Source organism: Babylonia areolata, chromosome 31 (assembly GCF_041734735.1).
Source record: "Babylonia areolata isolate BAREFJ2019XMU chromosome 31, ASM4173473v1, whole genome shotgun sequence".
NCBI classification, from domain to species: Eukaryota; Metazoa; Mollusca; class Gastropoda; order Neogastropoda; family Buccinidae; genus Babylonia; species Babylonia areolata.
In genome coordinates, this window is record NC_134906.1 from 9,243,947 (window position 1) to 9,260,862 (window position 16,916).

Consider the following 16,916-nt stretch of genomic DNA (forward strand, 5'->3'; position numbering starts at 1 on the left):
GCTAGACGGTGCTCGGCCAACTAAAGAGCCGGATTTTGTTCTCGGCTGAGCAGCCGTGCAGGGGGTGCACAGGTCTGCTAGTGCCACACTTGACCTCACCTCACCAAGGTTCAGCAGTCAAATTTTAATTGATTAAAACTGTCGCAGACCTAAAAGAGCTCTTCCCAGGTCCACTGGCTGAAAACAAACAACACTTGCTCCCCTGTGAGGAAGCAATCAAACCACAAGCTGGGTGATCAATCATTTCACATCAACATGAGTGATGAGTGAAGAACAACGGAGACAACACACAGCCAGAACTGACACAACAGTGATGGACACCATGCATTCCCTGTCCACTGGTATCTTGTCTTGATGTTGAGGTCCCATCTGCTGCTGTAGGCAACAGACATTGCCTAGCATGCACGCAGCATCTGCTGTACATCATCTCACACAACAAAACTGGTTTCTTCTTTTTTCAGATGTCCTCAGATACACACATGTATTACAACTGGGTTCACATGGATGTCACCAGGCAAATTCCTTTTTTTTTTTTCTCCCTTAGACAAGACTGAAAATTTTCCAGATCCAAACATCAAATTCCATACACTGAAGAGCAAAACATTTTCAGTCTTTTCAAGCGCTGGAAAAGGTTCTCATATTATTTGAAGACGTTTCCAGACCTCCACGACTCTGTACGAAGCCTGTATACATTTGCGGCTTGGATCATTTCTACACAGATCAAAGCTACCCACAATCTACTGGGATCTCATTGTGTGGCTGCAAGCCAAAATATTTCAAGCGGTAAATGTACAAAAATGTAGTTTTTTCAAACAGAACACTGCTTGCATAATACTGAAAGCCAAACATTTCAAGCAGAAAATGTACAAAAATGCACAATCAAAATGACAATTAGTTGTATCAGATGAAACATTTCCACCACAATAATAACGATTAATGGAGTAAATATATTTGATACAAACTTCTACATCAAATCAAAAACAGAACACACACACACACACAAACACCGTGTTTAATCTCAAGAAACAAATCGTCACAGACACTCACATTTCACACTGAAAATTATTTGGCTGTACAAGAAAACATTACATTCATCATCTCAAAAGGTTTTATTTGCTTCTGAATGGAAACACATGACCATCATAATTTCACATTAAGTAAAAAAAACTATCATTTTATAAAATAAGTCAAATATACATACAATCCTTGTCAATCAAACACATTAGTCCAATCAAATCAGTCAATATGCATGCAATCCATCAATAAGATATTTTTCATCTCACCAAATCAGTCAATATGCATCAACATGTCAATCAGACACTTGACATCAACTCAAGCAAATTTTTTTAATTCTTACCCATCAAGCACCAACTTGGGACTTCTGGACCGTTAATGTGCGTATTTGATGTTCTGCATATGTATACACACAAAGCAGGTTCAGGCACTTCCACATACGAGCATATGGTGACCTGTGAGATCGAAAAAAACCAACCTTTCACCCACCAGGTGCACCAAAACCTGGGATCCAGCTCAGCCAACTTAAGTGTGCTTCCAGCGTTCTTACCATTCGGTGACCGCATCCGAATGATCAAGGCACTGAACACATTTGAGCTGTGTCTGCTGACTAAGAATGTCAGCTCTATCATTGTGATCTCAGTGTATCCCTTTTTCTGGATGTTCTCAACTTCTGAACACCATATGCATCATCCAACCAAGTATCCCATCAACACACACACATGCACAGGAAGACCCACTCACCGCCTCTCTCCTCCTCTGTTCCTGTTCCTTCCGCCTCTGCTCCTCTCTGCTCAAAGGAACCTTTTCCTGTGACTTGAGTACCGGGGGAATATGCATTCTGATCTCTTCCACTGGATTGGTCATTGGGATGGAGTGTCTTTGGTTCACTGTTCGGTTCGTGGACTCATTCTCTTCCCTATCCCTGTTGGTGCAAGACAAAAGTATTCTGCATGTTCTGTTCATGCATTTGGTACATTTCCCTACAAAGTCTCCTCCAACACACAGAGTAACATTCATGTATTTGGTACATTTCCCTACAAAGTCTCCTCCCATGCACAGAGTAACATTCATGTATTTGGTACATTTCCCTACAAAGTCTCCTCCCGCACACAGAGTAACTTCCATGCATTTGGTAAATTTCCCTACAAATTCTCCTCCCACACACAGAGTAACATTCATGTATTTGGTACATTTCCCTACAAAGTCTCCTTGGGCCCATGCACAGAGTAACATTCATGTATTTGGTACATTTCCCTACAAAGTCTCCTTGGGCCCATGCACCGAGTAACATTCGTGTATTTGGTACATTTCCCTACGAAGTCTCCTCCCACACACAGAGTAACATTCATGTATTTGGTACATTTCCCTACAAAGTCTCCTCCCACACACAGAGTAACATTCATGTATTTGGTACATTTCCCTACAAAGTCTCCTTGGGCCCATGCACAGAGTAACATTCATGTATTTGGTACATTTCCCTACAAAGTCTCCTTGGGCCCATGCACAGAGTAACATTCATGTATTTGGTACATTTCCCTACAAAGTCTCCTCCCACACACAGAGTAACATTCATGTATTTGGTACATTTCCCTACAAAGTCTCCTCCCACACACAGAGTAACATTCATGTATTTGGTACATTTCCCTACAAAGTCTCCTCCCACACACAGAGTAACATTCATGTATCTGGTACATTTCCCTACAAAGTCTCCTCCCACACACAGAGTAACATTCATGTATTTGGTACATTTCCCTACAAAGTCTCCTCCCACACACAGAGTAACATTCGTGTATTTGGTACATTTCCCTACAAAGTCTCCTCCCACACACAGAGTAACATCCATGTATTTGGTACATTTCCCTACAAAGTCTCCTCCCACACACAGAGTAACATCCATGTATTTGGTACATTTCCCTACAAAGTCTCCTCCCACGCACAGAGTAACATTCAGGCATTTGGTACATTTCCCTTCCGAGTCTCCACACACAAACACTATAACCCAACATGTTGAACAGAATGGACTAGTTATCCGTAACTACATTACTTACATGTTTTCATGAAGTCCCCATTCTAATCTAATAAAAGAAAGAGTCCCACATGTGTTTTCCAGAGACGGAAGATGGTGAATTTAAACCATCTGGTATAATTCACCTGTGTGAGCATTGTACTGTTGGGCCAAAATTTCTGCTCACTTTCAGTTTAGCTGACTTGGCATCTGTGTAATACAAATACACATCTCTTACGAACACGCTGCTAAAACCATTTTAATTTTCCTTCGCTCACTTGCAAAAACCTGATTTCTAAAAATTTGGCTTTCCTTTTCACCTGGTCAAGTGGATTTTTGGATCAACTTTTGGGAGCTGCCTCTTGAATGTGTTAGAGACTGCGGTTGGCAATCATGGATTGCACTTTTAGTCCCACAAGTCAACAAGTGATGAATTAATGCTCTGGTTGCCAGTGTGTACACTATTACCTCCCTTTCCAGAGGACCATGACAACAGCATCTGGAAATTCTTTGGAAATAAACTTGCGTTTTCTTGCATAAAAACCTCTCTCATTTCTTGGTTTCAGCTGGACGAAAGGCTTCCAGAATGAAGCCGACTGCTGTCAAGAAATAACCAGAACAGACTCTGTTCAGCATGCAGCGTGATTTTGGGACCATTGTAAGACAGCCACCACCCTCTGAAGCCCCAAAGAAGGCAAGCTGGTCAGGTCAGGGGGGGTACTCACTTTGGTTTCTCTGGCCGGGAACGCTGCTCCTTCTGTTTTGAAGCCATGAACTGCCTATGTGCTGCATGAGCTGAATGAAGTGCCATCTGCACACACAACAAACACACGCACAGGATGAAATGACAGAAGGGCTGGGGGTAGGGAGGGAGGTAGCCTGTTAAGTGAACAGTGAGGAGAGAATAGAAGGAAGGAGTCTTGTCCACCAATCGACACATCCTACAAAAAACAAGAGAGGCAAGGCCTTCAAGACTCACTTGTGATGTGCACTTAATCCAACAAAGGAATTAAACCAGGAACACGGGCTGCTTCAGATGGATTTTTTCCGTCTCAAGCATGGAATTTTTAGTTCTAGGAATACTCAATCTTGACAAATAGCAGAAAATATTATCTGGATCAATTTATGTTAAAAAGCCGACTGGTAACACTAAATAAGAGGTCGCTTATTCACCCAAAAAGGTCAGTCAGTGGATGAGTTGTTTGAAGTTAAACATCAAGGATTTTACTGACCTGAGTACGAAAGATGCTGCGTCAGACTAACTGCTGAAGGTACACCTTGCCTCAAAAGCCCACAACACTAGCAAACTATTTGTACGGTCTTATGAGAGTAAATAAACAGCAGAGTTGTTACACACTAGTTCTTTCAGAACTGTGAAAAAACAACGGGAATCCCCAAACTGAAATTGTGCTTGGAAAACTGATTTTGTGTATTTGTAAGCTTGTTGGGGACATTTATGCAGTGAGTTTTTTTAGGCCTCTGTGCAAATCTCTCTCTGGATAAAAACTCAGCTGCCTTCTTCTCATCTTGTCGATTATACGTTATTGTGAATTACTGAGTCAATGCGCACACTGTAATCCAAGATGTCTGTCTCCGTCCATTCGTGTGGGGTCTGTCAAGTATGTCTGTTATGTTTATTCTATTTAATTTAGTAACATATGTAACATATTCGTATGCAGTAAACATGCCGATGTTGTAGTTAGCATCATTCTCAAATGTAAATAGTGTAAGCCCTTCCCACTTAGAATAAAACACAAAAGCCTTTTTATGCCTTGAGTCGTGTTTTAAAAATAAATGCAATGTTTGGGATGAAAAAATGGTGACTGCTGGACCTTTTAAAACGAAGTTAAAAAAGATAAAAGATGGTTTAATATAAAGGTATCATATTTTTATCTTAAGGTACCTTTGATTTTATACCATCTTTTATCATTTTTAACCGTTTTGGATGAGGGAGATCCGTCATAAGAAAATTATCTCCCTTACTAATAATTAGTTTTCAGCCTGAAGTATAACACCCCATTAACAAACACATTGAGAGATGTGTTTGTAAATGTAACTTCCACAATGAGCACATGAAGCTCCATTTTCAGCCACAAAAAAAATTAATGAACTGCTTTTGTTCAGTTTGTCAGTGTGTTACATAAAAATGCAGTTTTGTGCATAAAAAAGAAAATGTAACTGTAATTTTTTGGTGAAAATATTTAAATCTATTTTGTGCCATTCCCAGGGATGCAATATTATTCTGATTAAAATGTATGGAAAGAACTGATCATTTGCTGTTGTTGTGCCAAATTTGTTATCAACTGACAAAGTATTTCCAGAGAAAATGACAATGTTAAAGTTTACCACGGACACACACACACACACACACACACACACACAGACAACCAAACACTGGGTTATTACATCGATTCACATTGTTTACACAAGTGAGTCATAAAGTTTTATAAGACTTATGGGAAGAGTTAAGTTTTATATTTTTGACGTACAAACAAAGCTAAGTTCATCCATAATAAGTAGAAATCGCAAACAAAAAAACAACAAAACAAAAACAAAAACAAAAAAACCCACAAAAAACCCCACTGCTGTGACTGTCCAATGGAGCAATCTCTTCCCGCACCCCCCTTCACCCCCAAGAAATATTTGAGATTCACAGAAACATAGGAATAGCTCCATCTTACATATCTGACACGCACAAAAAGCTGTGTCATCCATACAGAATTGCAAAAACAACTACGCAGTAACATCCGAAGGAACAACCCTTATTATGTTTTATTTTCCAGGCAAATTTTTGTGATACCCAAAAACACAGGAACAGCTCAGTTTCAAGCTACTGCTAAGTCATGGGCACTGCTACTGCTAAGTCATGTGCACTAAGTATTTGTGGCCTACAAGGAAGCAACATTTCACCATTCTACTCACCTGCTCATCCTTGACCTTCTGCATTTTGCTGAAGTTCAAGAAGGCCTGTTTTGCATCAGCAGCGGTTGTGGAGATGGAGCTGCCAGTGTTAGCGGAATTCAGACTACTGCTCCATTCAAACCTCCCCTGATAAAAAAAACAAAAAAACAACAGAAATAATCCTTCTGTCTTTCAATCACACACATACATGAAAACACACCACACCATGTTCATAAAAGCAAACAATTTTTTTATCATATTCGAACCAGTTTATCCCATTTCCAAGCAATTAATATTCATCAAACATTCTGTGTCATTTTCAGGCCATCAAGTTTCCTGACATGTTTGCAGTGGATAGAACTTTGGATTGGAGATTGTTACTATCTGCACAGACTGTATCTTGGACATACACATTTTCTGCTTTGTATTACCGCAGTCTGGCATGTACATGTTTTTCAAAAGCATACATGTACATAAACACAAACGTTTTATCATTCACAGTCCTCATTTTTCTGCTTTGCACGTACCTTAGTCGTTTTCATTGGCTGAGTGGCAGGCACAGCTGGCTTTGGAGGGGGTGGTTTTGCTGGCTCCATGGCGGAGGCTAGGGATGATGATGATGAAGAGGGCGGGGCTGCTGTGCCTGGTCCTCGGTAAATGCCAACACCGTGCGCTGCTGCACAGTGTACAGCATGTCAGTGAGCCATCTCATATTTGTTCAAGGCGCTCACTTAAAAAAAATTCACACCCATGCCAACCTTTGAAACAAACCAAAAGAATCTAACACTTATCAGCACAGTGTAAACAGATGCCTGCAAAACAAAACAAAAATCTCTCTTGAGAACAAAAAAAAGTTGCATGAGCAAACACTGGTGTGTGGAAACAACCCAAGGACAAGTTTTTCAAGATAACCACACACACACACACACACAGCTCCTACAGATGTGGCCAAAATTACACACTTTTTACAAAATACACTGAAAATTTAACATTTGCTTTGCCCCTGATGAAAGAGACTGGCGGACATCCTGGTTGCAATGATTCATTTTCATTATTGTTTTTCTTCTTCATTTTCTATGTGCATTTAAAACTTTTGTTGAATGGTACTGGTCAAGGGTTTCACTAAAAAAAAAAAAAAATTTCAAGACTTTTCCCAGTACCCTGAAGGGCAAAACTTTTCCCCCATTACTTTTCCCACCCTCGATATGGTTCTCATATACCTCCTCCTCCAAACTCCCCTACCCAAAAATACTTTTCCAGACTGCACTGCAGAAACTGTGGATAAACTAACTCTGATGCACTCACAGACAGTGGCCCCTGGCGGTGCAGGCGGCGGGGCCTGCTTGGTGGGGCTGGGGATGGCAGGGTGGGCGGCTGCAGGGGGAGCAGAGGGGGGGCTGTTGGACTCATCATTGAGGAAGAAGCTCAGTTCGTTGGCCAGGGAGCTGGGGTCCACGGTAGTGTTGGCGATCGCCATGGCAGGTGGGGGAGCCGGCACCGATGTGGCCAGGCTGTGCGATGACGAGGTGTTGCCCGACAGGAAGTTGGCGGCATCCGTGGGCTGTGGGTGGTGGGGGAGCGGGTGGGTGCCTCCTCGCATCAGCTCGTTCTCCAGGCGGGACATGGAGTGGTGGTGCCCCATCATCAGGGAATTGTTGTCGGGTGGGGACACCTTGTTGTTGGTGCTGTTGCTGCCTAGTCTTGAATGGGGAGGAGCTAATTTTTCTGGGTTTTTTTGTTGTTTTTTTTTGTTTTTTGGTGAGGGGAGGAAAAAAAAACACCAAACAACCTTCAGTAAAGCTGCCAGTTGAAGCATAGCTAGATAGATATGACTGGAAAAACAATTTTCACCATGAGAAAAGAAGTAAATTTTATCATAATAACTTACTGGACACACAAGTGGAATTATAACAATTAAATACAACTTGTAAATTAATTATACAGAATGTCTTAATCCAAACGTATAAGATCAGTATGAAGCTACCACTGACATGGCTGTGCTGTGAATAAGAAATAAAACAAGACATCCATCCATTCAGTGCAGAGTGACCATGGTTCCAATACTTCACTGTCACAATCTACTAAATAAAAGAATGACCATTTTGGCATCATAACCAAAAATTAACAGCCAGCACTACAATGTTCAATTTTCTTATTTCTCTTTGAAAACACACATCATGAATCTGTAACTGTTCACACTGCAAGTATGTCAATATCACACTTTTACAACAGCACGGTAAAAAGCTTCAACCACAAAAATTATGTCAACAGAGCAAACCTACAAGCTCTAACTTGCACCAGTTTAACATGATCAATACATGATATCAGAGTATACATTAAAACTAATAACTGTACAGTGCACATTACTCATCTTCAATCATTGAAATAACCTATTACTCTGAAATTATCTATTCCTCTCTCCTCAATGCATACAAAAACACTCAATCTATGCTTGGAAGAAACACCTCAATGTCTAAATAGCATTCAATATATGCCTGCAAAAACAATCTTTATGCCTGCAAAAAAACAAATTTAAAGTTTTCACCTTTGCATACTGACAAAACTCACTAACTTTATTTTTATGTCCACAAAACAGTGTAAACCTTTGCCTTTGCACACTGAAATTACCTACTACAACTCTTTCACCGTCAACAAAAACTGAGCAAACTCTCACCTTCAAATAACCTTCTACCACTCTCGGTTAACAAAACCCAACACCCCCAACTCCCAGGTATTTATGGCAGTCGGAATGGGAAAGTAAACAGGAGAGAAGAGAAAACCCTAACCTGCGTTGACCTTGGCCATAGAGGCCTGTGGTTTGGCCGTGGCCATGGAGGAAGGCCGGTCTGGCTGGGCTGGCAGACTGGAGTGGGTGCTGGGGCGCGCTGCATTCATCCCCATCCCTGCACAAGTCAACACATCGTATCATCATGACATGCTTCATGGGCAAGAGCCACACTCATTTTTCGTAATGCTGAAAAGGTTTGCAGGGTCCTTGGGGTCGCTTAACTGAGGTGTATATCCCAATACCTAAAGAAAACACCAAAACAATAACCAAACAAAAATCCAAAATATGTTACAGAAATATTCCCACCTGTGACACAAACACCCATCTTGTAACTCCTTTCATCTCCCAACCCTCCCCCTCACTCATGTGGTCGAACTGTGTAACTTTTTATGTGTCTGCATGGGCTGCTTCTCCCACATTCACTCACATTTACACATAGTAGGATTTAAACTGTATGTCTGTGTCTACTCTTGTCACGTATTTGCAGCCATACTCCATTCATCTAAGGTGTCCATGCTAGGTCTGTTCATATTTGTATGACCCACCAAATGCCGAGATGAATTGTGGAATCCTGAATCCTGAGTGTGTTTGATCTGCTGTATTGGTGTATATTTCAAGGTGGATCAAGAACTAGCAGGTTTGCATGTATGTAGATGCGGGAGATTAGAAAATATCCACCCTTACCATACAAGGTGCCACAACTGGAATTCAAACCCAGAACTCTTGACTTTTTCCCTCCCCCAAGTGTAATGCTTGAACTAGTACTGCACCAGTCAAACTGTACTTCTATCCTTTAAACTGTATAATTTATCTATAAACTATCACGTACTAAATTTTCTCAATAATTCATCAGGGGGAGGTAACACACAAACACTACATCTATGAAGGCTACACTGTGCTTACCAATGTTGTTCTCCAAACTGGCACTGGAACCGTCGGCCTCTGACCCAGACACCCCTTTTGGCGGAGAGAGAGGCATTCCAAGACCGGCGTCTCTGAAGGACGGGAAGGACGGAGGGTTAGCATTTGTGCTGGCACCAACAGAGGTGGGCAGGCCCCGCGGGGAAGAGCGTGTGTGGCCAATGCCTGGCAGGCTGTTGGCCATGGAACCACTCGTCAGTTTGTCATTAGGGATGGAGTCGTTCAGGGACGCTGGAGCTGCGGTGGTGGTTGCAGGGGGTGGCGGGGCTGCGACGGAATTGCTCATGGTCTTCTTGGCGCCACCCTGTTCAAAATGTCTAAGTTGTCATTCTCTAAAATGCACTGTCTGATACACAGGAATGCACGGTTTCTTCTTCATGTTAGAGATGGGCTGGAGTGGTAGGGTGGGGGGTGGGGCTGTTACAAGTGCTTACTTATTTCCGATCCAAATAATGTTTTTGCTCACCATTTGAAATCAGCATTTGTAAAACTAAAAGCTAACTGCTGGAAACAGAACAACTCCATTTTAAGCAGCCCACACCCATCGGCATTGCACTGTTTTACAATCATAAAATAGATCTACTACAGTTTCAAACTTTTCCTGTCTTCTTTATGACTTCTGGGCTTCATAAAATGTAACAAAAACTCTGGACAAAAATGTAGTTCTTACAAAAAGAATTGTAACCATGAATCATACACGTGCGATTCTGATGTCTTTTCCTTAACTCAAGTGTACACTCAACCCTTTGGTCTCTTTAGTCGCCGTATTTTAGTCGCTGTATTCGCAATACAGCAACTTGTACAGAGACCAAAGTTGCTGCAGAGCACCTTGAAGGGAGAGCGCTGCTGTTGCCGATCTGTGACTTGAGTATTACAAATTACACTGCTCTTCAATAAATAATTCAATTCAAAACATTTTATTCTCTGCCTCAACCAAAACAGAAATTTCTTTTCTGCTCACCCAAACTTTGCCAACGCTTCCTACAATGAGACAGGAAGCAAGCCCAACTCTCGTACAGTTTGGATAAATTTTTAACACCTTAAACATAGTTTGAGCTATGGCCAATTCTTTGACCAGTTCAGATTCTGAACATCAGTCTCATTTTAGACCATGCTACACAGGACATCAAGACGCAAGTCTGACCGAAAGCAGAAAATGATTTTGCTGCTGACCTGGGCAGTGGAGAAGAGTGTGCCACATGGCAGCCAACTGACAAATGACAGCGACTGATTTTAGACTTTAACTGTCCAACGAAACTGACAACTCTGCTGACAGTATGAAATGGGCATGTGCAGAATGGACAAAGGTGGTGGTCTATGCTCCCAGCATAATGACAATGGATTTGAGGTTTGTGTTCTGCGACATTTTAACATTCAATTTTTGCTTTGGGCTTTTCTCCATACAAGAAAGGAATTTATGTGAAACCCCAACATGTGTGTATGCATGTGTGTGTGTGTGTGTGTGTGTGTGAATTCTCTAAGCAAGTGTGGATTTATGTTGTATATTTTTTACCTTATTTTGTTAGTATGTAAAGAAACTAACTCGTTGTACTTTGTCAGTTTATGTGTTAATTAGCATCACATGTGTGTGTGTCCAGCAAAATTGTAATACAAGTAAGTGTGCAGCAAAACTGTAATAAGTGTGTGTGTGTGTGTGTGTGTGTGTGTGCAGCAACACTAGTAAGTGATTGCAGCAAATTTTTTTTGTGTATGTGTGTAGCATTATTATGCGTGTGTGCAACAAAACCTTAGTATGCGTTTAAATGTAGCAAAATTAATTATATTACACAGTTAAGTTGAGATATGTATGTTTATACAGCAAAACTGTAATGTCTGAGTGTACAAAGTAAAATTTTTATATGTGTGTGTATGTAGCATAACTGTAACATGAAGATGGTTGCTTATCAACAAAGGTTGTGTGGTAGAAGGGGATTGTGAGTGCATTTGTGTGCGGGTACAAGTTGGCACACATTGTGTACAGGTACTGTCAATATTGTGTGTGTGTGTGTGTGTGGTGTGTATGTGTGTCTGTGTGTGTGTGTGAGAGAGAGAGAGTCTAGTTGTGTGAACATGTGCACATGAATGCTTGTCAAAATGTAATGTTTTGAATGAGTGAGATCCATTTAAAACAACAACAAAACCAAAATAACCCACAGTACATTCTGATCAATGCCCCAAATATTTGGCAGAATTTTGCTGCTTCTTGCAGATGTATGCATCAATGTTGACTTCTAAATAGAATATTTCCTAATTTGAACTAAAATGAATAAAATGACTGCTATATCAATCAGAGTGTCAATGACAAGTTTGTGAAAAAGAAATAATTAAAAATGTTATCTGGGAACATTTTTTTGCTTCTGTATAATTTTTTGTGCCTTTCCCAATAGTGCTTAATCTAATTAATGTATGGGAAAAATTATTTTCCTGCTTTTAAGCCAGAGAAAATTGATCTGCTGCGAGTCTGCCAAAGACACACACAGACTGGAACACCGGGTCATTATTACACGGACTCGATGTGTGTAAACACAGGTGAGCCAAAAATTTTCGATTTACAAAAAAGTGTTATTCTATTCTCCATCACTACACAAGAAACAAGAGAGGCAAGGCCTTCTAGGCTCACCTGTGATATGTACTTAATCGAACAATGGAATTATGAGGGGGAATAAAACCCAATTAAAAAAAAAAAAAGCCTTCAAGATTCACTTGTGGTTTGTGCTTTATCCAGTAAAGGAATCACAAGAAGAAAGAAAAAAAGAGATTCAAAACATAGTTGAAAAATTCTCTGTATCAAATGATTTGTAAAATAAGTTTGGGAGAAAAGATTTTTTCTTTTTAAATAAAGAAGGCATGCGAGTGGGATTCAACCACGCATGATCACTTCCGAAGCAAGCGAACTAATCCACACTGCTGCATCATTTGACTAAATCTAATACATGTATTTAAAGCAATGTTGATGTTTTCTACTTCATGCCTTAAATAGATGTAATTGTAGTGGACGTAATATCACCTTTAAATCACGTTTTTTCATGTGTTTTATTTTATCTCGATTTTTCTTTTATTTTGGCAGTAAAGGAGACGTTGCTATCGCTTCAAGCACACTGCAACACAGGGTAGGATGTCTAGATCTGCATGAACCAGTCTAAAACGGGATGAAAGAAACGATGGATTCAATTCAGTGTCCACTTTAGAATATTTATATGCAGTTAATCACGTCGAAGGTGTATTTAGTATCACTGTAAGTGTTCTGTTCAGATTTTGCATTTCTTTCCTTTTAATTGTGAACAAGAAAAAAAGGTCATGTCGTCTTCGAACACAACCTACTTTCTAGTAGACCTAACTCAGTGGGAAGCGGTTTTTAGAATTTTAGGTTTCGAAACGAATCTCAACAAAATGAACAGTCAATGATTTGGAAATACGGCTTAATTCGGGAGACTTACAGTCTGTTATTGGTATGACTGTGAAGATTTTTTTTCATACAATGTTTAAACCGTTGGTATTGGCAGACAATGTTTAAGTTTACCATGGACACACACGCAGACAACCAAACACTGGGTTAAAACATACTCACTTTGTTTAAACAAGCGAGTCAAAAAGAAAGCAGCAGCAGCCATCCTGTCATTAGTGCCAAGAACCCTTACGTCACTAATCTCTGATGCACACAGTATGACCGTTTTTTCCTCAGGACCTAATTCTAAATTACATCACAATGTGTACAATCTACTATTTCCCGAAAAAATACAACTTGGGAGAATTTGCATTGTGAAAGGTCTTCACACTGAGAGTAAAATACAAAAGCCTTCCTATGTACTGAGTAATAATTTCAAAATGTAATGTTTTAGATGAGAAAGATCACTTTAAAAACAATGTGCATTGTGAAAGGTCTTTACACTGAGAATTAAACACAAAAGCCTTTCTATGTACTGAGTAATAATTTCAAAATGCCATGTTTTAGATGAGAAAGATCACTTTAAAAACAAACTAATGCCTATGCTGCAAAGCATGATTAATTTCCCCTTCAATAAGCTGCCCCCAAAAGATTCATTCATTAATGTAACATTCAGACTAAACGAAAGAAGATCCTATCTAAACAAAAAATGATAAAAGTGACTGCTGTTGATCAGTGTTTCAGTATATAAAATCAAAGTGTCAAGTTTTATAAATATAAATAAAAAAAATTAACAGTAAATTCATTGTTCAAACTAGTTGGTTTATTTCTTATTTTTTTGTGTGCCCATTCTAAAGATGCACTGTCATGGAAAGCAGTATATATGGAGAGAAGATATTTTTTCCTATTTTTGTGCCAAAGTTTGTGTTTAACAACAAAATATTTCCAGAGAAAATGACAATGTTTAAGTTTTACCACAGACAACCAAAATTGCGTTATAACATAGACTCACTTTGTTTACATAAGTGTGTCAAAAGAAAAAGGTATATATGCTATCAACTCAATGAACATTCATCAATGAACCAGCACACTCATATACCATCCCTCTCCATACTATCAAGAATGTACGGATTGTACCACACCAGTAAGCACTAGTCTTGTGTGTATCCATTTCCACTTACCATCTCTTTGGACTCCATGTTTCGGACCAGATTTTTTCTCTTCTTGGGGGTTTGTTCTGAAAATGAAGTTGACTGTACGAGTAAGATTGGTCCTCAATCACATTACCAAGGACAAGCATAAATATATAATAATATCAAATGCAGACATTAAAAAATATGCATAATTCCAAATCCAAGACAGGGTGGCAAAACAATAAAAACATTGTCAACACGGTATGAAGGGAAGACAATGCAACAGGAGGGGGGTGGGGGGTAAAGTATTCAACTATGATGCGGTGTGAAGCCACCAGAAAAAGTGACGTGCTCTCCCTGGTGAGAGCAGCCCGGATTTCACACAGAAATCTGTTGTGACAAAAAGAGTTTTACAAATACAAAACACTGTATAAACCACTTGTGCTGCTCCACAGCATGGTGTATTCATTTGCCCAGTTTCCTATTTGGGTGAAACTTGACCAGCACTGTGAAGTCTACACACAAGCTTTGTTGGCTTCTAGACTTATCTGCATGTAACCTTGCTGCCGAGCGTAATATCCTAAACGTACACAAGAAAGGAATTGCTCTCGCTGAAACGTATACCACAAAAAAAAAGAAGACATTCACTGGAGCTGTGCGTCAGCTATGTAAGCCTCTCCCTTGCTTGCAACTACTGTCCACATGGCTGGCAATTTAAGGACTCTAAACAGTACTCTGCAAGCACATTTTCAATGGCTCCCGTCACATCCGTGGCAGCTTTTTCACTTGATCATTCAAAATTTGCCTTGTCTCCCTTTTCTATAAGTTTTCTTCCCTATCAAGCCATTTCCCTTCCAATGCCTTTTTACTTTCACTCCATGGCTCGAGCTCTCTGAAGACTGGAGATAACTAGTGAGAACAACTGGAAGACTCTTCAGATCATCTTTTCAATTTCCATCCGATGTTTGGCTCCTTTTTTTCTGAAGTCTTTACCTCTTATTCTCTGCATCAGTTCAATATCGCATCTCTTTTCCCCTAACTGAATTCTTCAAACTCCACTCTTCCTCAGGGACAAAAACAATTCAAGTCCATCCACTCATCTTTAGTGTTCATATAGTACTATTAGATTTTTTAATTTATCTAAACTTTTAATGATGACTAACTATAATTCTATTCATATAGTACTATTTTCGTATTTATATGCTTATTTCATTAAGACAGCCAAAATGTTTAAAATAATCTTTGGATTACTTCACATGACAATCTAACTTTGTATGACAATACAAGCCTTTTTTTCTGAAAAAAACAGACAAGCCACAACATCAAACAAACCTCTTGTTTCAGACGAGGAAGAAACATACAAATCTTTAAAGGTCTGATTAAGTTACTTTTTTCCATCAAATTCTATTGTGTGAAAATTCAGTGCTTGTGTTGCTGTAATGCAACGCTACCCAATTTTTTCTGTTTAAAAAAAAAAAAAAAAATCATTTGTTTGTTCACTTATCTGCAGAATCTTTTTTTTTCTTTGCAAAAAATGATTTTCTGCGGGCGTGGGGGTGTTAACAAATTTTGCTCAGGACAACTCGCTTGCCGTCATGTGTGTGAAGTGCACGCTCACATAGAACCTCAGTTTATCCCATCTTTAAGAGAGGCACACTGACCACTATTGAAGGTATAGTGGATTGGGAGTCAATACCCCCGTCCAATTAACTGTAATAAGCTGCCATCAATGCTAGGATCTTTTCAAAGTCTGATCCACTGATGGGAAAGCTGAAGAAAAAATATGTTTTCAGATTCTGCTGAATGCAAATCACGAGGGAAGCTGAGGATCTTTTGAACCTATGGATTTTTTGTCTTGCCCATAATTTTTCTATAAAGCAAACTATTTTCTTTAGGAAAACAAACTATTTTCTTTCACATTTCTTTTTCACTCTTCGCTTTCAGCTGCCTGACGATGAGTTGATAACTAAGAGAACTACTGCAACAGTAGCTTCTTTTAAAATATCAGACTTTGTGCTCAAGGAGACCGCTTAAGAAGGATAAAAAAAAAATTTTTTTACTCATACTCAACATTGCACTCCAGTAGTCTTTCTGTTAAATCCCCTCAGCCTTTCTCACTTATCAGTAAACTCATGTTCTGTTCCCATTTTTAAAAGATTCAGGTTAAAAAAAATAACCTGGGTATGTCAGAAAGCCAGGTTTTTGCATTTTTTCAAAAAGGTGTTAAGAAAGAAGATCGAAAGGTATGTAATGTGAACCAGGTGGACTTTTTCTCTCGTTAACTACTGCCCTAACAGTTCCAACAGTATGGCCTAGGTGATGGGTGCTTTTTTGTTTTGTTTTCTTAATACCATAAGTCTGCCTCAGAGGGAAAGCGTCTGAGAAGGCTGTGTGGAAGCAGCGTTGGTTCTAGTCCCAGGGTCCCTGAGAATGAAGGTTGTGTCTCCACTTTGTGTTTCTTCATACAGAATGCAACCCATCTGGAAATATTAACCCCTAGGATAGAAGGTGAAGGCTTGTCTATCGGCTTGCTGGTATGCCCTGTAAGACAGTGCTGCTTCTTCTGATCAAGGCTGAACCATATCGGAGACTGTAATGAGCAGTCCAGTTTTTCACAGCAGACTTGGTCCTGAATGTGAAGCTCCTCAGTAAACTTGATCCTGTACCACTTCATAACTATGTCTTGCAATCAAATCCCTTCCTGAGCAGTTGTATAAATGTTGTGACATGGTGTTTATCAGAAGATCCTTGGGTCTGTAGAGTGTA

General features: G+C 39.7%; 1 protein-coding gene across 1 annotated transcript in view; it reads right to left on the reverse strand.

The window, feature by feature from the left end:
* Positions 1–14,250, reverse strand: part of LOC143275839 (uncharacterized) — a 44,200-nt gene extending 29,950 nt beyond the window's left edge. The window contains exons 1-8 of the mRNA XM_076580127.1: positions 14,199–14,250; positions 9,615–9,936; positions 8,710–8,826; positions 7,229–7,648; positions 6,451–6,599; positions 5,945–6,070; positions 3,748–3,833; positions 1,759–1,939 (exon numbers count right to left, since the gene is read on the reverse strand). Coding sequence (XP_076436242.1) covers positions 1,759–1,939; positions 3,748–3,833; positions 5,945–6,070; positions 6,451–6,599; positions 7,229–7,648; positions 8,710–8,826; positions 9,615–9,936; positions 14,199–14,216 — 1,419 coding nt within the window. The 5' untranslated portion in view covers positions 14,217–14,250. The remainder of the gene's footprint in view (positions 1–1,758; positions 1,940–3,747; positions 3,834–5,944; positions 6,071–6,450; positions 6,600–7,228; positions 7,649–8,709; positions 8,827–9,614; positions 9,937–14,198) is intronic.
* Positions 14,251–16,916: the final 2,666 nt, after the last annotated feature.